Consider the following 25628-nt stretch of genomic DNA (forward strand, 5'->3'; position numbering starts at 1 on the left):
TAAATTATTCTGCGATTGTATTTTTCTTATTTCTTTTTTTAGAAGTGATTCAGGGAGAGGACTAATATTTAGTGAACTCAATTACAATTTCTTATTGGAGGGGCCCATGAGGGCTATCATCAACTTCTAGGTCTCTCTCTTTTTTTTTCAATATAAATTACTGTTTCATTACACTCGTTAATCAAACAAATGTGCGCGTAAGTCAGAGTGCAAAGGAGACATTGTGCATAAATATAATATTTCTGTAATGGATTCACCCTCTTTTTCAGCTGCACAACCAGCTTCTTATCTTATACTATAACAGGAGGTGCTAAATATAATACTTAGATCTTCTCTAGCACACTTCATCCAAGGACATAAAAGCGTTTTACAAATATTTGTTAAATAAGCTCCTGATCTTGCACATAGCATTTGCTAGAATTCATACCAAAGTTCTACATGTGGAACACTTACAGGCTGAGCTGTAAGTCTCACAGCACACCTGTGGAAAAGATATGCACCATGACACACATTTACTCAGTATTCCCAATACCAAATATTCAAAAAATCATAAGACTGGCTTAAAAATCGTGAGATTTTTAACACAAAAAAAAGTTGGGTTCTTTTTACATGTCTTCTGGCTTTAGTTTTTAGGATTCATGCTTTTCTCCACGACTATTAGGGAAAGAAGGAAAGATTTGCTTCTTACATAATCACGTGACTCCAGCAGATGAAGCTTTAAGGAACACACCAAATATTGTGAGAATCATGATAAAACTCATGAGTTGGCTTGAGGCACAGAGAGAGATAGAGGGTTTCTTAACCACAAATTGGTGGCAGAACCATGACTAGGTCTCAAGAATCGTTATTCCCAATATATTTTCTTTAATTACACCCTTCCTAGTGGCACTGAATAGTGCATATAATCTGAGTCTCAAAGGAACTCACTCACTCACTATACAACAAATGAAAACATAAAGGACAGAGAAGACATAATACAGACTTGAGACCTGGTTCTGTAACCTCTGCATGCACGTTCCTGTCCCTGGGGAGCTCCCCAAATGAAGCAGGTGCAGAGTCAGCTGCCAAAGGAACAAAAACGAAGTGATTAATTTGCCATTAAATGGAGATCATCAGTGCTCAGCCTCCGGTACGCACATGTACTATTCCATTGACGTCAATGGGAGTTGTGTATATATATTAGAGGGCAGGATTTGACTCTAAGGATGGTGAAAGTAGAATAAAATGTACTATAGAGACTACTGTTAAAAATTCGTATAGGAGTTTGCCCTAAGCATTTGAATAAGGCAAAGACTTGAAAAAGGGAAATTGCAAGTCTGAGACAATGTAAATACTTTGTGTAGGAAAATAAGAGATGGTAGGAAATACCATACCAGGCAAGTATGAAAGGAGAGACAGAAAGAGAGGCAATACAGGGTTTTGTGGTTTGGGCTTGTTTTTGTTTTGTTTTGCTTCTAAAATAGTGTCCTGAATGATTACTCTAAAAGGATATTCCTTCCCAAGGGAAAAATCTTTTCATAAACAGAGAAAAAGATTTAGGCCCCAAGCAAAGAGGCACTAGGTATGTCTATACAGCAACTGGGAGAGTGATTTTCAGCACGGGTACACAGACACATGCTAGTGCACTAACAATAGCAATGTGGCCATGATGGCCCAGGCTGCCTGAAAACATACCAGAGGGCATTGATGGGATTGAACTCAGGAAGCTAGCCTGAGCCGCTACCCATCCTGCCACAGCTACAGTACTAAAATAGCTCAAGCAGAAATATGGTGCGTGGCTGGCTACCTGCACTGAGAAATGCTCTCCCAGCTGCAGTGCAGACATACCCATAGTGTCTCTGTGCCTCAGTTCCCCATCTGTAAAAAGGAGGATAACACCACTTTCCTAGTTCACAAGGTGGAGGGAGCATACGTGCCGAGTTTCTAATGTGCCAGGGAGGAGGGAATGGTGCTCCCGCGAGCCCTGCCACAGACCCCGCCCCCACTCCAACCCTTTCCCCAAGGCACCACCCCCACCTTGCCTCTTCCCACCCCATCCCATAACTGCGCCCAGCCCTCGCTCCTCCCCCCAGCGTCTCCTGCGCACCATGGAACAGCTGATCTGCAGCAGGCCGGAGGCATTGGGGGGAGGCGAGGGAGAGGCACTGACCAGCGGGGCTGCCAGCAGGAGGGAGGCACTGATAGGGGGGCTGCCAATGGGTGCTAAGCACCCACCATTTTTCCCCCCATGGTTGCTCCAGCCCTGGAGCACCCACGGAGTCAGCGCCTATGCAACGGGGTAGCGTTAGGATAAATATAATAAAGAGTGTGAAATCCTCAGATACTACAGTCAACAAGCATTCTTCTCATTAAATTCACTGTTAGAGATAAGACTTTGATATGTGGATGAAAGGAGTTAACCAGATTTGGGAAGTCTTTTGTTAATAGGCAAGGATACAAGGACCTCAATATTAGTGTTATAGTATTTTTGGTTATCCTGTGCGTTTACTGGTTTCATTTCATTTTGTAATGTCTATGCAACAGTAAACTGGAAGATATAGCCTGACCAAATATGTTTTTTATAATTGGTTATATAGCGTGTGGATTTTTTTCAAGCCTAACACTATAAGCAAAATAAAATCTTCCCGGTCATTGATCTATCCTGCGAGCAAGGAATTCCTATTGATTTCAGTGAGGATTTTGCATGCTGGGCAAATACCAGCTTGAATCCTTGATCAACATCTCCTGCAGAACCAGTACATTGACCTTGCCTATCTTGATTTTTTTTTTCATTGTCTTAAGACTTATACTGTAGGATTGGACATGAATGTCAATAAATATCAAAGCCAAGCACTGAGAATAAAGCCCAGTTCCAACTTAAGGAACACCAGTGTAAATCAGGAGTAACACCACTCAAGTCAAGCATTTCCACCATGCTGAGATCAGAATCAGACCTAAAGACCATGAATAGAATACATTTTATTAATCTACTCTAGAATTTGGCTGCATCTTGCAAAAAAATTTAACTATGTTCAATCTGAACAAGCCAAAAATTAAAATAATTCTGTATTAAAGTTTACAGATGCAGGAAGTAAGTTAGAGAATAAGTACTAATTGTGTTCTTTCATAAACAAATCTCATAGAAGCAGATATTCAGGCTAAAGACCAAGCTTCTGCTGCTTCTTTAAAATAAAGATGCAGTGTGACTGTGACAACCTGTTTGTACGCACAGGTGCCAATATTGCTTTTTAAATTACATTTAACTGTGAAATGTATCGGTTGGGTAACAGTTAAATAGATTCATTACAAGCAAGGGTCAGATCTTTATGTATCCTACACAGCATGATGAATAACCTATTTATACTTGCATGAGAAATTCTAGAATAGGACAAAGCTGAACAAAATCAAAAGCAACTGGAAATGCAGTACTTTGCCCTTCTACAGGGCCTTTTCTCTGAAGATCTCAGAGCACAGTTCAAATGTTAATAATGCTTGGAACATATTGCACATTACAGAATAGATTCTGTCCTACATTAGGGTAGCTTTGTGCCTCTCCACTGGCCCTCAAGCTCCCTTATCCAGTCATGGAGTTGAGGAATCCTTAGGTGGAGTAGAGCCACTGCAGCTGCTCCAACCCACCCCTGCCCCAGCAGCTATTGTCCCAGGGGGAAAAAAGAGGCCAGGGCACTCCCCGATCGTCTCTCACATTGTGCAGGAGTGCAAAGCCCCTTTTGTACCCCTCTTCCCTGAGCTGCCTAACCACTCCTAGCTGCAATTCAGGATCTAGTCCTATACCTCCAAATATTAACTACTGTAAATTAATCCTCACACCACCCATATGGGGCAGTTAAATATTATTATCCTGATTTTACAAATGGAGAACAGACTTAGAGTGGTAAAGTGACTTTCCCAAGGCTACAGAGAAATACAGTGACACAAACAGGATTAGAACTCTCAAGTTCTTGGAGCAAATCCACAGGCGGCAGGTGGCAAGGGCTAGAGAGGGGGGTCATCGGACCCAGCTAATCTCAGCCATCCTGCCACCCATGCGCACAGCCCAGCTCCGCAGGTGATGCCCTGCCCCCGGCAGTGCCAGGGCCATCTTGGCACCAAGCTGCCTGGCTGTCCAGCAGCAGGACACGCAGGAGTGCCCCGGCAGCAGGCAGCGGTGGCACAAGTCCACAGGGCCCCAGCATGGTGCTGTGGGCAGAGTCTGTCCCAAGTGTGGCCCCACTCCCAGCCCCATTTCTAGTGCAGTGGCAGCAAGCAGGGCTGGGGCATAGGGACTGTGGAGAGAGAGAGAGCGCAAGACACAGGGAGGGGAGATGAGGGCTGTGGAGGAAGGAGCTATACCCAGCCACAGCCAACTCTGGCCATCAGCACCGCCACACAGCTCCCTGTGCTTTTCTCCCTCCCACCCCGCAAATAACCCCCAATCCTCTGCTACCCCCACAGCCCCCCACCCATCTGATCTCCCCACCACACCAACTCCCTTCTCCTCAAACAAATCCATCCCCTATCACAAAAACCCCAGGAAACATCACCCTACTTAAACCCTCCCTCTACTTGCCAAACCCCCACTATTACCACCCCAAATCCTCCCCCATCACTGCTCACCATTCCCCCCAAGTCTCCTCCTCCCCCCCCCCAAAAATAATAAATCCACATCTTAAAACCTCCCCTACTCTCCCATCCCCACCGTCCTCAAACCACTTTCCTCCCCCTAGCCTCCCTCTCCTCCCCTGCCCACCCCACTGCTTGGCCATCCCTCCTCCCTGCAGGGCCCTTCTGCTGCCCCTGACACCCAAGTCCATCTACCCTACAGATCAGTTCAAAAGCCCCCAACTCCTGGCTGCACCAACTCCCCTTTCCCTTCTTCCATTGCTCCAGTCTCCTAGGGCTCACCTAGGAACCCCTCGCCCCTTTAGCCCTGATGTCAGCATCCCATCTTCATTCTGAAGTATTATGTGGGGCTGATGACCTTTTTTCCTCTTCTCCTCCTCCTCATCTTCTTGGAGCGGTCAGCTGGCTAAAACCCACAACCCCATGGGGAGGAGCTCCAAACAGCATCTGCGAGCAGTGAGAATCGATTAGCCGGAGCAGAGAGCCAGGCTCAGCCCTCCTGTGGGGTGAGTGTAGGGCAGACTTGCCCTCCAATCTCCCCTCCCCTCCTTGCACCAAGCTACCCCTCCACACTGGGCCAGGATAGAGACAGCAACCCACATACACACACCAGAGAGTGGGGCCTGTCCATATTACTCAGCCCCCTCTTCCTGAATATTTTCACCACTTGCCTATGGGTCTCAGTGAGTCTAGGTGGAATATGAGTTGATACAACTTACATTTTCTTTCCATCCCTTTAAGATGTATGTTCAAGCAGTTTAGACTCCCTCTACTGGCTTAGACGCAGACCTCTGAACAAATGAAAAAGGGGAGAGCAGCAAGAAACACAGCTAAAAAAAAAAAAGCATGTAAAGAAGGGTATGCTAAAGTAGACTATATCTTTTAAAACTTACCTTTTTTCATCATCACCTGGCTCCCCTGCATGTTAAATGACACTGACTAATTCTCACAGGGGTAGCTTCACAGTAGTCAGTGGACCTATGCAAATTTGAAGACCTGGCCCACACTTGAGGTGTAAGAAGATCTAAGGGAGTCTTAGCCTAAAAGGGTCTACAACATGTTATACATCACTTCTGAATTTGACCCTTAACTCTAAGACTTTCACTAGACCACACCACCTCTCTTTAGGCAAATATGGACTAGATAATCCAATGCACAGCTCTTTATTAGAGACAGGCAACAAAGTTACAGTTGTGTGCAGTCTTCTCCAGTGTTCCTTGGGACTCCCAAACCACACAAATCAGATTATTCTGCTGTTAGCATCTGCAACTACTGAGATCTTCATTCAAATAGAGAATCCTTTCATGTACTCAGAGAGAGAATGACAGCATTCATACATTCAGGAGCCCGTATGGTAGTGAGCATTTAACAAATTTCATTACAACTAGGGCTGTCAATTAATCAGTTAACTCACGCAATTAACTCAAAAAAAAAAAAAATCGCACTTATAACAATAGAATGTCAATTGAAATTTATTAGATATTTTGGATGTTTTTCTACATTTTCAACATTGATTTCAGTTACAACACCGAACATAAAGTGCACTGTGCTTACTTTATTATTTTTATTAAAAATATAAGCACTGTAAAAACAATAAAAAAATATTTTTCAATTCACCTCATACAAGTACTGTAGTGCAATCTCTTTATCGTGAAAGTGTAGCTTACAAATGCAGATTTTTTTTGGTTACATAACTGCACTCCGTTATGTAACCAAAACAGTGTAAAACCTTAGAGCCTACAAGTCTACTCAGTCCTACTTCTTATTCTGCCAATTGCTAAGACAAACAAGTTTGTTTACATTGACGGGAGATACTGCTGCCTGCTTCTTATTTACAATATCACCTGAAAGTAAGAACAGGCATTCACATGGCACTTTTGTAGCCAGCGTTGCAAGGTATTTACACACCAGATATGCTAAACATTCGTATGCCCCTTCATGCTTCAGCCACCATTCCAGAAGACATGCTTCCATGCTGATGATGCTAAAAAAAAAATAATGCATCAATTAAATTTCTGACTGTACTCCTTGGGGGGAGAATTGTGTGTCTCCTGCTCTGTTTTACCCGTATTCTGCATATATTTCATGTTATAGCAGTCTCGGATGATGACCCAGCACATGTTCATTTTAAGAACACTTTCACTGCAGATTTGACAGAGTGCAAAGAAGGTACCAACATGAAATTTCTAAAAATAGTTACAGCACTCAACCCAAGGTTTAAGAATCTGAAGTGCTGTCCAAAAATCTAAGAAGGACGAGGTGTGGAGCATGCTTTTAGAAGTCTTAAAAGAGCAACGCTCTGATGCGGAAACTACAGAGCCCAAACTACCAAAAAACAAAATCAACCTTCTGCTGGTGGCATCTGACTTAGATGATGAAAATGAACATGTGTCAGTCCGCTCTGCTTTGGATTGTTATCAAGCAGAACCCATCCTCAGCATGTCCTCTGGAATGATGGTTGAAGCATAAAGGGACATCTGAATCTTTACTGCATTTGGCATGTAAATATCTTGCAAAGCCAGCTACAACAGTGCCATGCGAATTCCTGTTCTCACTTTCAGGTGACGTGAGAAACAAGAAGCAGGCAGCATTATCTCCTGCAAATTGTAACCAACTTTGTTTGTCTGAGTGACTGGCTGACCAAGAAGTAGGACTTATAGGCTCTGAAGTTTCACATTTTTTTATTTTTGAATGCAGGGGTTTTTTTATACATAATTCTACATTTGTAAGTTCAACTTTCAGGAAAAAGAGATTGCACTACAGTATTTGTATGAGGTGAATTGAAAAATACATTTTTTGTTTTTACAGTGCAAATATTTGTAATAAAAAATATAAAGTGAGCACTGTACACTTTGTATTCTGTGTTGTAATTGAAATTAATATATTTGAAAGTGTAGTAAACATCCAAAATATTTAAAATAAATGGTATTCTATTGTTGTTTAATAGGGACTAATTTTTTTAAAATCGCTTGATAGCCCTAATTACAACCATTACCTATGGTGTTAATGTTTAGCTTGTTGGCCTGTTTCTTGATTTTGGGGATTTTTTGATCATTTCTCTTTCTTGTTATATTTTCTTGGAAATATCAAGTCGTTAAGTAAAAAGATATTGAGAGTTTATTATTCATATCTAATGTCCCACACAGAAAAGCAAACAAATATGATCCTTTGTGTACTATTAGTTCCACATAGTTGAACATCATAGTCTGATAAATGCTGGCTGCTGCAGCAAGTCATGGTACAGTGAGGCCTATCAAGTCAGGAGGTAGACGTTAATCCTCTGAGTATAAACAGCCCTCATTCATTATCTACTTATGAAACAACAATGGTAGGACTGGAACCTTTCATCCGCTCCACCCTTCCCCACACAGGCACAGACTAATTGATTACTTATGAAACAGTACTGGTAAAGGTTTCAGAGTAACAGCCGTGTTAGTCTGTATTTGCAAAAAGAAAAGGAGTACTTGTGGCACCTTAGCAACTAACCAATTTATTTGAGCATAAGCTTTCGTGAGGTACAGCTGGATTTCTTATTCCCTAATGTACCGCTTAGTGGCTTTCTCCTAACCATTCTGTCAATGGGAGTTGTGTCATTGACTTCAGTGGAGCTAGACTGGATCCTCAATTGTGGTTAAAAGGTAGGCGTACCTTACTCTGAATCATAGTGTCCACCTCTAAAGAGGAGATAGTCTTCAGAGCTTGGAAAAACTATGTTCCTATGATTAACCCAACTCTCTCTTGAATGTGAACAGTAGCAACACTCAAAAAGCATAGCCCTGCTACTAAAAACCCCAAACCATTGGTTGCTTTGGAAAGGCAATGTTAATCTACTGGATCAGAAATAATTCTTCTGGCCAAAACATAGTACATTCTAAATATACAATTTAAAAAAATTCCAGACAGGCACTTCCCTTTCTAATACCAGACTTTAGCATTTATAACTGCATTTTAACAAAGCTTTTTATAGGCCCTGTACAATGGTAAAACATGCAAATACTTATGATTTCCCCAGCTGCATTTCCTAGCTGACACTGGAAGCTGCATTTGCATTCTATTAAATCTCCCACAGACTGACAATAAATCTCTTTTCCCTAAAACTTGCAAAAATAAATATTTTTCCAGGCATTTTGATTCTTCATCCACAAGATGTTTAATGGAAACTTGTGAGGCCCCCAAAAAGAAAACCAAATAGAATGAGGAGATTGAAGGTAGGTCCACATTTTCTTCACCTTGCTATATTAAGAGAGACATTAGACTCAATAATTCACTGATGCACAAACCTTAATATCTGGAGGAGAGATTCTTTGTTTAGAAAATGGAAAGGGTTTTTGTTCTGCAATAGCTTTTCTCGGTACTTGTGGCCTCAGTGTAGTTTTCTGCATTTGAAGCAGCCAATATAATCTTTCCAAAAAGATAAATACTGTGCATGCTGCAATCCGCAAAAGCGACTTATAGGAACACTGAGCCTTCTGCAGTTGTAACTGACAAAAGCATTGCTCTTTGACTGGCCATTTGGTAGACTAAACCCCTCCAATAGCCTCAGTCTATCCAATCAAAAGGATAACTGGCTTACTCCAGTCACCGGTTACATAGTTCACCCTTTTCAGGCTGAGGGCTGCTTGGTCTGCTTCTCAACATTGTGGAAGTAACTAGTTATTCCCTTTCTTCTCTGCTTCTAGAGGAGAGAGAAAAGGAAGGGGGCTCTCCTGGGAAGGCAGAGGAGGAGAAAGGTGGCCCTTGTTCTTTTCACTGGGAAGGCCTTGCAAGTGAAAGTGAAAATAAAGGATTAATAAAAGTTCTCATCTTTTCAAATCAAGAGATTGCTTCAAATTTTGGTCAATGGTTTATGATTGTTCTGATCTTATACAAATCCATTTGCCCCGTCTTATTGGCCCAGCAGTGTGAGAGCCTGAGATCATGCTACCTTTTATAGTAAAAGGCTGCCTCCGTAGTTATTTCATGAGTAAATGGGAATTTTGAGTCTATAATGAGGATCACACCCTTAGAAGCTTATACTGGGTACCATCACCCCAGAATGAAAAGTTAGTACTTTTGTCTATTTTATTATAATGATCTTACACTTATGTAATATATTTCATCCGGATGAGTTCCATGTTTTATAAATATTTAGTCACTGATTGCATAATCTATATATACAGATTACTGCACACCCCAAAGAAACATGCCTACCACTAGGGTGGAATGCAGATGTTCACCGGTATATAACACTGTATAAGAGTTTAGTATGTGTAATGATGAAGACTAACTTATTCAACTGAAATAATCAAGGGTGAATTTACACAGATGGATTATAACTTGCCAAACTGTACTCTGCCACAAGACCACTATTAACATGCCGGCTCTTCCAAAGAGTGCCATAATATGTAATGAGTACAAGCGGCCAGGACATTAGTTTTGTGTTTCTATGTAGAGAGAGCACCTCCGGAAGCACAGTGACCTTGGATAGCATGTCAGGACATTAGACTCAGAAGGAAGAGTGCCACCTACTGAACCAGCACCACCCCTTGCTACAGCATCTAGATTTTCCTCTACAATTACTGCTGTAGCATTGGTGCAGCTTCATTGGTGTTGGCAACAGTGGAAGCACAGGTGTAGACCAACCACCAGTATTTTTACCATGGTCATCTAAATCTGCTTGAACCACATGACATTTTAAAGAGGCATATAATATTTTCCTGAATCCTTGCTTGGGAAATTCCTCTGCTATTCATTTGTAGCCCACATACAAAAAACCTGTTTAACTTGCAAGTGAAATACTGTGCAGGGTGAGTATTAAAGTCCATTTGGCCAGAACTTCAACTGAAAGAGAAGTTAATTCAGTACTGGAATTGAAGAAATTACACACTAAAAAAAAAAAAAAATTCACCAGTGTCAAATTATATAATGAATGTTCTCAACAGACTGTTATGCAAAACAGCTACAATATTATTATTAAATTCAAATGAGGTAATAGTCTTTACATCTGAGGGTCTAATAAGTTCAGCTAAATCAAATAATATTTTAAAGTTCCTGGTATATTTTAAGGAATGTAAAACTGAAAGACAGCCATGACTTTCATTTCCATCATTTTTAACGCTTCACTTTTGAAAAGTTTCAGTTTTAATTATGTAGCAACTTACAGTCTCACACACAACCAATACACTCTGAATAAAACATTAATTTTGCAATGAATATTAAACTTTCATTTTCTTTCCTATTCCTGACATGTCTTTTGTTCCAGACAGAGAATTACAAGTTCATCTCTGATAGTAAACAGAAGTTATAACTTTATGGCATATAGCAGGAAAATGTATAAGGAAATCAAGTCTGATTGACATATCATGAATTCATAAGGAAATCTACTTCACATGGTAGTTTGGCCTGATGTAGTAGAGTTATTAATTTGTACTGTCAATATCATGTTGATTGTTTGATTTTTCTACCATCTTTAGTACAAAATTGGAACCAATTACACTTCTAATACAGGTGTGGTTTGCTGTTCTTGCTTTTTATTGGATATTGTGGGCGAGTAGTTCTGCATTTGCCCTTTGAAGAAAAGTAATTTCAAATGCCTAGTTATTTTAAATTAGGAAAGTCATTACTGCAATAAGCATGTTTATGAATTTTCCTAAAGATCTGTATGTAGTATTTTAGTCAAAAATGCACATTTTGCCCCCCAATAGCATAGTTTAACTGTGTAACAGATATGAAAAAGATGTATTATTGTACAGGTGCAGGAATTTATACCAGTCCAATTACTGAATTATCTGACATTTGATAGTTATGTATCTTACTGCATAAAACTCCAACCCTGTACCTGGACAAGCACGGTTGGACCCTTTAGCCCACACAGGACCCCATTGTCTTCACTGGGGCGCCACTATCAGAGGCCTAAATTTGTGGAGCCCATAAAACTGCACATAAATATATACGGTTATTAATTAACTGCATTACAGTAGTCTGCTAGCATAGGTGCTGGAACTAGAGGTGCTGGGGGTGCTGTCGCACCCGCTGGCTTCAAGTGGTTTCCATCATATACAGGGTGTACACTTTGGTTCAATGGCTCTCAGCACCGCCCTTTATACAAAGTGTTTCAGCACCCATTTGTTAGGCACCTTACAGACATACAATAAGGGATAGTTCCCCAAACAGCTTACAATCTACATAGATAAGATAGACAAAGGGTGGAAGAAGGTATTATTGGTCATCTTCTGGACAGCACATGACAGCTGTTCTCCAGGATGTACACTGGTTTTAACCTAAACAATCAAATGGACTCGGACCAATTACCTGAGCTTCGTTCCTTATGATATGGAGTTGTGACCAGCAAAAGTGCTGATGTTAGATCTCCCTCAATATTGGACGCCCATCTTAGCTGCAAAATTCCTTGGGACAAATTCTTGTCATCAGTGGAGTTTTAAGGGCTGTAATATTATTGCAGAATTTGGCCCAGAGAATGACTGACCTTCCATTTTCTATGTAAAGACACATGGGGGACTTATGTTTTAAAGGCTGGCATCTGAACCTGAAATGTTTGTTTGTTTTAATAAGCTCCTGCCACGACCATAAACTTTCAACTTAATTTTTGTTTTCATTTTAAGAACATAAAATCACAGGCATCATGATGTGGCCTTTTTTCTATTTCACAGACTAGATTACTGGACTACCTGATACCAACTAGCTATATTTTATTGGACAACTTCAAGAAGGTTGTCTGATGTGTTACACAAGCACAATTTGGCCCCATGTTTCTATTTAGCTCCTACCATTGTGTGCCTGCAACATTTACACATTTTTCTTCTCCAACTAAAGTCACATAGAGTTTTGTATGCATAAGGGCAATGGGCCCCTTACTGGCCTTTCATTTTATTTTCACATGACTGAAAACCATATTTTGCTGTTACTATAAAGAGCCTCACTACACTGTAAGGCCATCTTTTGCTGCTGCTGTACATGTAATTCATTTGTCCTTTAAACCCTTCATATAATATGGTTGGGGCCAAATTACATTCAGTTACACCAATGCAATCACATTGAGGCCAGCGGGGTTGCATAGGTATCACTGGCAATAGAATTTAGCCCTTGGAGTTTAATTTTGCTATTTCATTGACACTTTTGTGTTCCTGTGCCCTCTGTCTTTTTATCATAGATGTAATTAAATGTCCTGTGCAATATGTAAAATCAGATGTTTAAACACTCACAAGGGATATCTGTTCACTTTTTAACTTTTACATGGTTGGGAAGGATCCTGAATATTAAATGTCAGTATGCGTCAAATGGCTCTTTGCCAATATAAATCCAGGCCCTTAACAATGGGAAAGGCCAAGTGATTTGGTATAGCACCTGGAAAAGAAAATATGAAGGCCAACATTTTCAACAATGACTAATGAATGTGGACGGCCTCCATTTTTGGGTACCCACGTTGAGACATCTTAAAGGGCCTGATTTTCAGAAAGTGCTGAGCATCCACCTCTGAAAATAAAAAGAAAAGGAGTACTTGTGGCACCTTAGAGACTAACAAATTTATTAGAGCATAAGCTTTCGTGAGCTACAGCTCACTTCATCGGATGCATTCAGTGGAAAATACAGTGGGGAGATTTATATACACAGGGAACGTGAAACAATGGGTGTTACCATTCACACTGTAACAAGAGTGATCAGGTAAGGTGAGATATATATATTCACTCTTGTTACAGTGTGAATGGTAACACCCATTGTTTCACGTTCCCTGTGTATATAAATCTCCCCACTGTATTTTCCACTGAATGCATCCGATGAAGTGAGCTGTAGCTCACGAAAGCTTATGCTCTAATAAATTTGTTAGTCTCTAAGGTGCCACAAGTACTCCTTTTCTTTTTGCGGATTCAGACTAACACGGCTGCTACTCTGAAACCTCTGAAAATAAGTCTCTTTTAAAAGGCTCTTGAGTTGGGCATCCAAAAACGGAGGCACCAACAATCATTGGTCACTTCTGAAAAATCGTGGCCTACATTTTTATTATTATAATTAATTTCCACTGTTGCTGCCTTGTGCAAGGAACCATGCAAACATAAGAAAAAGCACTGACCGTCACTATGTGCGATATTTAAAAATTTCCCTTTTTGAAGCAACACCTAAAAACATATCACTGGGAAAGAGACGTAATTCATTAATAGAAATCCACTAACTCAGTTGTTTGTGTTGTTTGCCTTTAAATGGTAACTAGTGAAAAGTTATATCAACACATCAGTGTAAATACTTATAGATCCTGATTTTCCTTTCATTTACACCACCGTAAATCAGGAGTAACTCCATTCAAGTCAATGCAGTTACAATGGAGTAAAAATAACGTAAGAGGAGAATTAGGTCCACATTTCCTGTCATTAGTCAGAAATGAAATTCTGTCACTTGCTTTCTAGTCATTCTGACCAACAGACTGGATATGAATCCAGACCTCTCATAGTTTGCAGGTGTTTAGGTGTGGGAGTTTGGAACAAACCATTATAGAGACAGAGGCTGGTCTAATATGAAGTTCTGACTCAGCACTGAGCCATCCCGAAATTAGAGAGTATTTAGAATGAGGGGTTTAGTTTGGGCCCGTCTCTAATCCAAACATATGAAACCTCACATTGTCTATGTCACTTTCACTATTTAATGTGGAAACAGAATAATTTGATATGGTAATATATGCATGTCAGTTTCTTTCATATTTACATACTGGAGCTAATCTATGAAATCCTATATCAACAGCCTAGTTTGATAAAAATCCTACCAGCTGCAGAATTACCTCTATTAAGGTCATATGCAAAGAACTTCTCAAATAGAATTTGACTTCTCAGAATAGCAGCACATTTCACAAACTGGATTGGATGATTACCAGTGAAGGACCTCAGAGGATGTGTTATCAGTTCTACTTTATTTTAATAGCTGTTTCTACAATGCCAAATCCCTAAATCCTTATTCAGTCCTTGTCTGCAAAGGGAGCTTCAACTTCAGAATTTTGACTATATGCTACATTTATGTATTAATATCTCTGCTCTGTTTATTGTAACAGTCTAGGCTAATCTAATCAGGAAGAAAATTAACAGACTTTACATTCTTTGAATCATAAGACTAAATTAGACAAACGCACGCCTGCTAAAATGAGAGTTTTGTTTTCTGGCTTTGATGATATTCTAAGAGATCTTGGTCTGCTTGGGAGGAATTAAGCTATTACCACAAAAATCGGTATTTGTGCATTTTTAGGAATGAGATTTTAATAGCACAAAAGGAAAAGAAAAAAAGCTATCGTTTTCCACAGCCACAGTCCCACTACAGATGTAGTATTTCCTGTTCCTATATACTAAGGTCCCTGGCTTAGTGTGCACCTACAATGGGGCAACTACCTTAGTGAATAATATCAGCTGAGTTACATCAGGGATGAAATTCACCCAAGATAGTCAAGTTGCAGTTGCTGTTATGAAATAACTTTGATTTCCTTGTTGTTTGTGCAATCAAAATCTCACCAGTAAGTCAAAAACACTATGTCAATTCAATGCAATGGTATTTGTTTCTTGCCTTTTAAATAATAAAAAAGGCAATTATGAGTAAAATTTTTAAAATTCAGATTCTATAAGTATTTTGGAAAAAAACTGATCCTAATTGTACTTATTTATTTGTACTGTGCCCAGGATCAATTGCTGGGAATATATTACAAAAATTAAAACCAGCTCTTGATTGAACCCACTCCCATCCAAATTAAAAAATGAAGAGAAAGGCAGAATGAATACATTCATCTGGCATTGCTTGGTGTCCAACGGAAGCAAGAGCATTCCAGAAAAACAAATGCCACAATGGGCATGAGTAGTCTTGAGATTGTCTGGAGACCAGACACTAAGAGCCTTGTAGATTTGAACCTTAAGGCTTCATTGATATCAAGGGTTTTATAAATTAAACATAGGGTGACCATATTTCCCAAAAAGAAAACGGGACATCTCCAGGCACTCGCCCAAGCCCACCGCCCTCCCCCCGACAAGGCTGTTGCCCATTGCTGGAACCCTGCCATCCCCTCCCGGTGAGGCTATTGCCCATTGCTGGAACCCTGTCAACACCCCCACCCCAGACACACACACACACACACCCACCCCCACACCTCCCTCGTGATGCTGTTGCCCATCAATGGAACCCTGCATGGCCCCTGGCTCCACATGGAGGGTTCCACTGATGCGCAACGGGGGAGGGGGGGGCCACAGCATCTCCACTCACACACACCCCGCATGTTCCTCTGCACCACACCCCACTTTTTTGACAAAAGTGGGCATTTGTCATGTTTGCTCTTACCAACTGATCAAGTCGGCAACAGCAAATGGGACAAATGCCTCCTTTCGGGAAAAAAAAGTCAGGACGGCCAGGAGAGGGCTTTAAATAGGGACTGTCCTGGCCAAAACGGGATGTATGATCACCCTAATTAAAGTCTATAATGGCTTTATGGGCACTCAAGGCTTTTATAGCTCTACTCTTAGAACCAACACCTTCAACTGCACTCAGAAGCCAACTGGACTGCAGTGGCCTGCGCAGAGCTCAGAGGCAGGAAGCTGCATTCTGCAGTAGCAAGCTTCTGAACAATCGTCAAGAGTAGGACATCTTTGCATCTGACATCAGTGGAACTACTCTTTGAGCTAAAGGAAAAAGCTGCTTCTATTGTCATTCCTATTTTTCAACAGTCTGGTACACAAAAGAGAAGCATATTCAACCAATTCATTTTTCCCTAGGAAGACTTCCACCCAAGGACCAGGCTTTTCTAACCAGATGAAAAGAAAAACTCAGACAGATGCAGCTTCCCTCTTTCAACCATCCAGCTGAACTTTCAGTAGCAACTTACTGCGACTTCTACAATTCATCCATCGCAAGGTACCTATGCTACACTATTACACACCTTTTATGCCATTACTAGAGTTTATTATACCTATATATAGAGAGTTTATATATATTTAAAATATTATAAATCCCTGTGCGTTAATTCACCATTCACAGCCTAAGAACCCTGTCAGAGGGATCAAATTAATACAGACAACATCAGGATCCAATAGCAACATGGCAAATGAGCAAGACATGATGCTGAGGAGTGGAAGCATGGTATTGTGGAGATGTACAAAGATTCTTCCTTCATGCCAATGGTCCATAGGATTTCCAATGTCTTTTCCCACAGCACTACAATCTATATGTGAATTTTGGCTATTCCCACTGCCCCTTTCAACAATAGCCTGGCACGAAGATAGCTTAGCATGATGCAGCCCAGCTTCTAAGCCCCAGCTGCCAGTCATCCTTCCCTAAAAGTACCTTCTTTGCACATGCTTATCACCATTAGTGTCAGATTTATCAACCTCCTTTAAGAATACCATCATATCAAAGACTATGCAAATTCTGCAGGGACAAGCTCAGCCCACTGGAAAAGAATGTCTCATCACACAGTGACCATTCCAGCTGATTAAGGAGCAGCAAAATTAGTTCTGAATGCAGCTCTAGCTAATCTTGGATGGAAGGATGGGGACTGCATTGCAGCACCAAAAAAATGGGGATTGTAAAACAAAATTAGAGATTATTTCAGTTGCAACCACTGTCAGCATGCAGGCAACAAATCTCAACTTCCATCACCCTGCCTCCAAACACACACACACCCCCCTCCCACAATTTTACCATCCTTCTCATGTCTCTACTTTTACAGATGCAGGTCTCATGCAGTCTCACTGCAGGTCCCCCTCTCTATCAGGTTTTTTATGTGCTACTGCAGTAGCGGTGCGATAAGAACGTACAGGACTCCCTGGGGAGAAAATATTATGAAGACTGAAAGAGAAGTGTACAGGGAGAACTTAATGACAAATCAAAAGGAAGCAGTAGGAAGGCAGGTTTCAGAGTAGCAGCCGTGTTAGTCTGTATCTGCAAAAAGAACAGGAGCACTTGTGGCACCTTAGAGACTAACAAATTTATTAGAGCATAAGCTTTCGTGGGCTACAGCCCCCTTCATCGGATGCATAGAATGGAACATATAGTAAGAAGATGTGTGTGTGTGTATATACACACACACACACACAGAGAACATGAAAAAGTGGAGTAAGAGGCTAATTAATTAAGATAAGCTATTATCAGCAGGAGAAAAAAAAACAAAACTTTTGAAGTGATAATCAAGATGGCCCATTTAGACAGTTGACAAGAAGGTGTGAGGATACTTAACATAGGGAAATAGACTCAATATGTGTAATGACCCAGCGACTCCCAGTCTCTATTCAAACCCAAGTTAATGGTATCTAGTTTGCATATTAATTCAAGCTCAGCACTTGCTTGTTGGAGTCTGTTTTTGAAGCTTTTCTGTTGCAAAATTGCCACCCTTAAAAGTCTTCTACTCAGTGGCCAGAGAGGTTGAAGTGTTCTCCTACCGGTTTTTGAATGTTATGATTCCCGATGTCAGATTTGTGTCCATTTATTCTTTTGCGTAGAGACTGTCCGGTTTGGCCAATGTACATGACAGGGGCATTGCTGGCACATGATGGCATATATCACATTGGTAGATGTGCGGGTGAACGAGCCCCTGATGGCGTGGCTAATGTGTTTAGGTCCTATGATGGTGTCACTTGAATAAATATGGACAGAATTGGCATCGGGCTTTGTTGCAAGGATAGGTTCCTGGGTTAGTGTTTTTGTTGTGTGGCGTGTGGTTGCTGGAGAGTATTTGTTTCAGGTTGGGGGGCTGGTCTGTCTCCCAAGATCTGTGAGAGTGAGGGATCATTTTTCAGGATAGATTGTAGATCTTTGATGATGCACTGGAGAGGTTTTAGTTGGGGGCTGAAGGTGACAGCTGGTGGCATTCTGTTATTTTCTTTGTTGGGCCTGTCCTGTAGTAGGTGACTTCTGGGTACTCTTCTGGCTCTGTCAATCTGTTTTTTCACTTCAGCAGATAAGTATTATAGTTTTAAGAATGCTTGATAGGGATCTTGTAGGCATTTGTCTCTGTCTGAGGGATTGGAGTAAATGTGGTTGTATCTTAGAGCTTGGCTGTAGACAATGGATTGTGTGGTGTGTCCTGGATGGAAGCTGGAGGCATGTAGGCAAGTATAGCGGTCAGTAGGTTTCCGGTATAGGGAGGTGTTTATGTGACCATCGCTTATTAGCACAGTAGTGGAATTCCTCAAGGGCTTCTTTTCCATGGGTCCAGATGACGAAGATGTCATCAATGTAGCACAAGTAGAGTAGGGGCATTAGGGGATGAGAGCTGAGGAAGCGTTGTTCTAAGTCAGCCATAAAAATGTTGGCATACTGTGGGGCCATGTGGGTATCCATAGCAGTGCCGCTGACTTGAAGGTATATATTCTCACCCACAACTATTTCACATTTGGGGACGACAAAGTCACAAAGGTCAGCCACCATGTTTGCCGTGACATTATCGAGAATACTGTTCCTGATAGCTTGTTGTTCATCTTTGTGTGGAATGTTGCTGTAGGGGGCTTCTACATCCATAGTGGCCAGGATGGTGTTTTCTGGAAGATCACCGACGGATTGTAGTTTCCTCAGGAAGTCAGTGGTGTCTCAAAGATAGCTGGGAGTGCTGGTAGCGTAGGGCCTGAGGAGAGAGTCCACATAGCCAGACAATCCTGCTGTTAGGGTGCCAATGCCTGAGATGATGGGGCGTCCAGGATTTCCAGGTTTATGGATCTTGGGTAGCAAATAGAATACTCCTGGTCAGGGTTCTAGGAATGTATTTGCACAGATCTGTTTCTGTGCTTTTTCAGGAAGTTTCTTGAGCAGATAGAGTAGTTTCTTTCGCTAATCCTCAGTGGGATCAGAGGACAATGGCATGTAGAATGTGGAGTTCAAGAGGCTGCTAGGCAGCTCTCTTTCATATTCCAACTTATTCATTATGACGACAGCACCTCCTTTGTCAGCCTTTTTGATTATGATGTCAAAGCAGTTGTTCCTGAGGCTGTTGATGGCGTTGTGTTCAGCACGGCTGAGGTTATGGGGCAAATGATGATGCTTTTCCACAATTTCAGCCCATGCACGTCGATGGAAGCAATCTGTGTAGAAGTCCAGTCTGTTGTTTCGACCTTCAGAAGGAGTCCATGCAGAATCCTTCTGTTTGTAACGTTGATAGGAAGGATTCTTTGGGTTAGTATGTTGTTCAGAGGTGTGTTGGAAATATTCTTTGAGTTGGAGATGTAGAAAGTAGGATTCTAGGTCACCGCAGAACTGTATCATGTTCATGGACCTGGAGGGACGAAAGGAGAGGCCCCGAGATAGGACAGACTTTTCTGCCGGGCTAAGAGTATAGCTGGAAAGATTAACCATATTGATGGGTGTGTTAAGGGAACTACTGTTGTGGCTCCTTATGGCATGTAGCAGTTTAGATACTTTAGTAGGAAGGCAGGCAATGTAGTCTGACAGCTATCAAACATCTAGCAGAGCAGGCTCACAAGATGGTAGGTACAGTGGAAAGATCGTTCCTCACTGAAACTGAAGATCAGGTCTGTATAGCCAAGACTTTGCCTTTATAAACAAGTAGTAAAAAAAATAGTTTGAATGGGTAGTGAGGAAATAGGGAGGAGGAAATAGCAGGTGTTTGCGAAGGACTGTCAGAGTCAGATGACTAAACTGACAACCGGTCATTTATATCAAACAGGCAGCGACCTTTTGATCACCTGGCATGCCTCCTAACTCAGGGATTGGCTAGAGCAGTGGTTCTCAAACTGTGGGTTGGGACCGCAAAGTGGGTCGCATCCCTGTTTTAATGGGGTGGAAAATACACTGCATACATCTGATGAAGTGGGTTTTAGCTCACGAAAGCGTATGCCCAAATAAATGGGTTAGTCTATAAGGTGCCACAAGTACTCCTTGTTTTGTTTTATTTTTTTAATGAGATTGTCAACTGCTGAAACTGCAGAGGACCATATGGAACAGCCAATACTCAGAGTTCAAAAGGCCTTAAAAAGAATATAAAAGACTCTAGTAATACATTTGTTATATGTTAATTATACAACAATTGATCATTTAAACATGCACAAAGATTTAATGTCAAGATTTGTACTGCATCTGCTTTTAATTCTTAACAAATTTGGCATCTAGATACTATGATGAAAGATGTATTCCAAACACCTAAAATAGGTTGGACATAATCAATATATTTGTAATTATTAACTATTAATTGAGCATAAATACAATCACCATCCTGTTAAGACCAAGTTCTGTACAGAATTGATTGTATTTATAATATGTGGGGGCAAATTCTGCTCTCCCTATTCTTGTCATTTGTCCCAATGAATCCAAGTGAAGGGGCAAGGAGGTGGTCCTTAATTAACATGTTAACAATGTATTACACAAAAAGTGACCCATTGTTCATTCATTGTAGGGTAGCCAACTTCACTATGAAGATGAATGGTGTATTCATTTGGTACCGTCTATAAAAATTATGCCATTACAATTTTAAGTCTTTTCCTGAGATTACGTGTGTGCTGAATATTTACCATAGCTTCTTATATATATATATATATATATCTTTAAAAAAAAAAAAAAAGATTACTCTTACATGTACGTTCCTAAAGACAGCTGCTCAGGGACTATGTGAAATGAATGCCCTGAAAAACTTACACTCTAAGACCCCAATCCTGTAAACATTTACTCACCTGCTCACATGAGATGTTAAGCAGGTGCCTATTTGCAGGATCAGGGCCTCATTTATGCATTACTAAATACTTTCCAAAGTAAACAAAGGAGATGACTGGTTAAACAAGTAATTAGATGAGAGTTCGTCTTTTACGGTAAACTTTGTTTTCGTGTTATGTCATCACCTCAATCCCCCACATTGAACCCGATTTGTTTTTGTCCAACTGATGTGTCCTATCTGACAACTAGGGCCAATTCCTCAGCTGGTATAAATAGGCATAGCTCCAGTGACTTCAATGGATCGATGCTTTTTTATGCCAGCTGAAGAACTGTCTCCTCAGTTGTAAGCTAGGTCTTTTTTGTTACTTTCCCATACAGTGCCTAGCATAATGAGGCCCTGATACCCAATTGGGGTTCCTAGGTGCTACCATAATCATCAACTTCTCATCCGAAAGCATGGCTCTAGGTCTGACTGACCTTAGTTTGCATTATTTTCTCTGGCATCCTATCATCTGCTTGTCTTCTACAGCGTCCCCACCATCATAATCATACCCACTTTCACATCCTACTCCACCATAATACAAAGAATAAATTATAACCCCCACCACCAGGTAAGATTTTCAAATAATCTAATTATTCGGACTAACTTTAAAAATCATTATATTTCACAGAAAAATTGATATTTATAGTCATCTGTTTTTGCACTTATGAATGTCTTACAACTTTCATAAATGAAAGCTGTTTTCAGTGAAACACAACAACTTCTTGGTATTTCCTAAAATTAAATCAAATCTCTGAAAACAAGTGACTAAAAATAATATTAGCTTTATTAGCTATATTATAAGTAAGTCTGAATAACCAAAATTATATAATCACCTGATCTATGATCTTTATAAAACTTTCATAAACAAAACTCTTTGGAAGGGACAATAATCAACCTTGTTCTTCCAGTGCCAGTATGAAAAAAATTACATTTTGTTCTGCTTCCTGAAAATTCAGTAAACTCAGCTGTCCTACTTTCTCATAAAATGTTTATATTCTATAATGCATTAGATGCTGCTTTAAAAAAAAACATTTAAGTCAACTATTGTACTTGTTTTTCATATAAATAGCTTCAAGTAATATATGCTGAATTTTGCAGAGAACATTTGGTCAGATTCTAATAATCCCTCTTGGGAGCTGATACCAACTTCCAGCAGCAGGTCCAACATTGCAGATTGGAATAATAAAAAACATATGCTGCTGCAGCTCCCAGAAAATACAAGTCTATCTTTTCCAAAATGAAGGATGACATTCTGAGGATCTCAGAAGCCTCTTGTCTCCTAGCTAGAAGCATGGAGCTTTTCCTTTTTAATGAGCAGGAAACATTCTGGGGTCTAACCAAACAAACAAAGGGAACTACATTTTGTTTTGTTTTTTATTCACTGCAACATTCAGGTCCCATGATGGGTCTTGTTTTACCCATCAAATTAAATAAAGATCACTGTATTATTACGATAAAAAACTGGTAATAAATGTGTTCTTTTAAAACAAAAAAAGTGCTGTTTAGTGCATTTAAATAAAGACACTTTTACTCAGCAAAAAATTAAAAAAATAAAAGAAACCTATAACCCAGTTTTTCACATGATGAAAATGTTGAATTATTTTTAATTCTCCATATGAAAATGATTACCAGACAGATGTAATTAAATTTGCCTCCCAGAACATAGTCTTATTAAAAAGATTGGGATTTCACTCCCAAAAATTAGCTTTGTGTTAGGGTATTTGACAGCCTAAGAGAAATTATACATCTCCCAACTACATTTCATCTTCTATCTTCAGAGCATTCCAAATACAAGCCTCAGGTAGGTCTAGACTTCTCGTGTTTGACCTCCTTGGCTGAAAGCAATCCACTGTATAATGATTTTTTTAATGCTAGTCTGAAAAAATGAACAGATTTCCACATGCACAAATGCTAACGGGAATCAAAATATCCTATATCTTCCTCTGACCTTCAGCAACCCTTGCCGCTGAAGAAAAAGCTATTTTACTAATTTATAAGCACCATGCAGACCCAAGCGGTCTACAAAGAAGTCACTCTACCAGTAATACAGATATAAAAGCACAAAGCATCCTGTATGATTTTGAGAAATTCTGATAGCCAAGAAAAAGGCTTAAAGAGTTTAAAATATTCCCAATACTCACTGAAGGCAGCCACTGCAAGAGCCAGTGTAACAACGATGGAGACCCATGAAACCCACAACGCCTTCTTTCTGTAGCTCTGAGCTTCATGAGGTTTTAGCCTTGTACTGCTTTCTAGTAAACCTGATAAAGGCAATACACAAAGCGGTGTGAACATTACATTACACCTTTTAAAAAAAAAAAAAAACCACACGTGTGTCAATTCAGGACCAAACAAATCATTTTATATGTTGTATATGGTACATTATCAGCCAAATTCTACTCACCTCACTGAATTCAGGTGAATGAAGCTAATAGGAATGCTTGAGTGAGCAAGGAGAACATGTTTTGGCTCTAATGTTTGCATTTCACCTGACAGAGTATTAATTGCACTCATCACCCCAGAAGAGCACTGCAATCTTCAGGTAACTAAAGGAAGGTTCATAGTAATTTCACTGGGTATGTCTACATGGGGATAAAAGCCCCACAAGCACGGCCATAGCTGGCCCGGGCCAGTTGAATCGAGCTTGTGGCGCTTCAGCTGCAGGGCTAAAAATTGCTGTGTAAATAGTCAGGTTAGGGCTGGAGCCTGAGCTCTGGGATCCTCCACCCTCACAGAGTCCTAGAGCTCAGGCTCCAGCTCAAGCCCACAGCAATTTTTCAGCCACAGTGCCTGTGCCAGCTAACCTGAGCCAGCTGTGGGTTTTTTTATCCCCATGGTGCTCACCAATACAAGTACACATGAGGGACTTGATCCTGCACCTATTTAGGTCAATGATAAAACTTTAACGGACTTCAATGGTTGAGGATTTGGCCTTAGTTCCAGAAGAGAGCTATAAGAACACAGGAAAACTTGTTTTGGAGCGTCAAGTTCACCAGGTTCACACACCTGAGAAGTTAACTTGCTGATCCATTAAAATACAGTGCTCGAATGGAGTATCAAAGCAGGAGCATATATATTTTAGGATCACACCACTTAGAGCTGAAAAAGACCTATTAGACCTGAAGAAGAGATCTATGTAGCTCAAAAGCTCTTCTCTCTCTCATCAACAGAATTTAGTCCAATAAAAGATATTACCTCACCCACCTTGTCTCTCTTTTAGAGCATAACGTCTATCCTCCTGCAAAGGCATACAATCCCCACACAGAGGGACATGAGAGGAATTTAGGGCCTGATCCTGCTCTTACTGAAACCAATGCAGTGGGTGCAGAATTGGGTCCTAGATCTTAACCAATTTTTAAAACTGTTTTTGTCTTTCACTGTGCTTTCATAAGAACGGCCATACTGGGTCAGACCAAAGGTCCAGAAAGCCCAGTATCCTGTCCTCTGACAGTGGCCAATGGCAAGTGCCCCAAAGGGAATGGACAGATAATTTCCAATGTATTTATTTATCATCATCAAGTGATCCATGCCCTGTCACCCAATTCCAGCTTCTGGCAAACAGAGGCTAGGGACACCATTCCTGCCCATCTTGGCTAATAGCCATTGATGGACATATCTTCCATGAATCTATCTAGCTCCCTTTTGAACCCCATTGTAGTACTGGCCTTCACAACACCTTCTGGCAAGGAGTTCCAGAGGTTGACAGTGTGTTGCATGAAAAAATACTTTCTTGTGTTTGTTTTAAACCTGCTACCTATTAATTTCATTTGGTGGCCCCTTGTTCTTGAATTATGAGAAGGAGTAAATAAAACTTCCTTGTTTACTTTCTCTATACCACTCATGATTTTATAGACCTCTATCATATCCCCCCTTAGTGGCCTCTTTTCCAAGCTGAAAAGTCCAAGTCTTATTAATCTCTCCTCATATGGAAGCCGTTCTATACACCTAATCATTTGTTGCCCTTTTCTAAACCTTTTCCAATTCTAATTTATCTTTTTTGAGATGGGGCAACCACATCTGCATGTAGTATTCAAGGTGTGGGTGCACCATGGATTTATATAGAGGCAATATGATATTTTCTGTGTTATTATCTATCCCTTTCTTGATGATTCCCAACATTCTGTTCGCTTTTTTGACTGCCGCTGCACCTTGAGGGGATGATTTCAGAGAACTATCCACAATGACTCCAAGATCTTTCTTGAGTGGTAACAGCTCATTTAGACCCCATCATTGTATATGTATAGTTAGGATTATGTTTTCCAATGTGCATTACTTTGCATTTATCAACATTAAATTTCATCTGCCATTTTGTTGCTCAGTCACCCAGTTTTGTGAGATCCTTTTATAGCTCTTTGCAGTCTGCCTGGGATTTAAC

The 25628-nt window shown here is 40.5% G+C and overlaps 1 protein-coding gene across 1 annotated transcript in view; it reads right to left on the bottom strand.

The window, feature by feature from the left end:
- Nucleotides 1–25628, bottom strand: part of TMEM163 (transmembrane protein 163) — a 155116-nt gene that overhangs the window by 124025 nt on the left and 5463 nt on the right. The window contains exon 2 of the mRNA XM_007060877.3: nucleotides 23395–23514. Within this exon, the coding sequence (XP_007060939.2) occupies nucleotides 23395–23514 (120 nt within the window). The remainder of the gene's footprint in view (nucleotides 1–23394; nucleotides 23515–25628) is intronic.

Source organism: Chelonia mydas, chromosome 11, assembly GCF_015237465.2.
Source record: "Chelonia mydas isolate rCheMyd1 chromosome 11, rCheMyd1.pri.v2, whole genome shotgun sequence".
Taxonomy (NCBI): Eukaryota; Metazoa; Chordata; order Testudines; family Cheloniidae; genus Chelonia; species Chelonia mydas.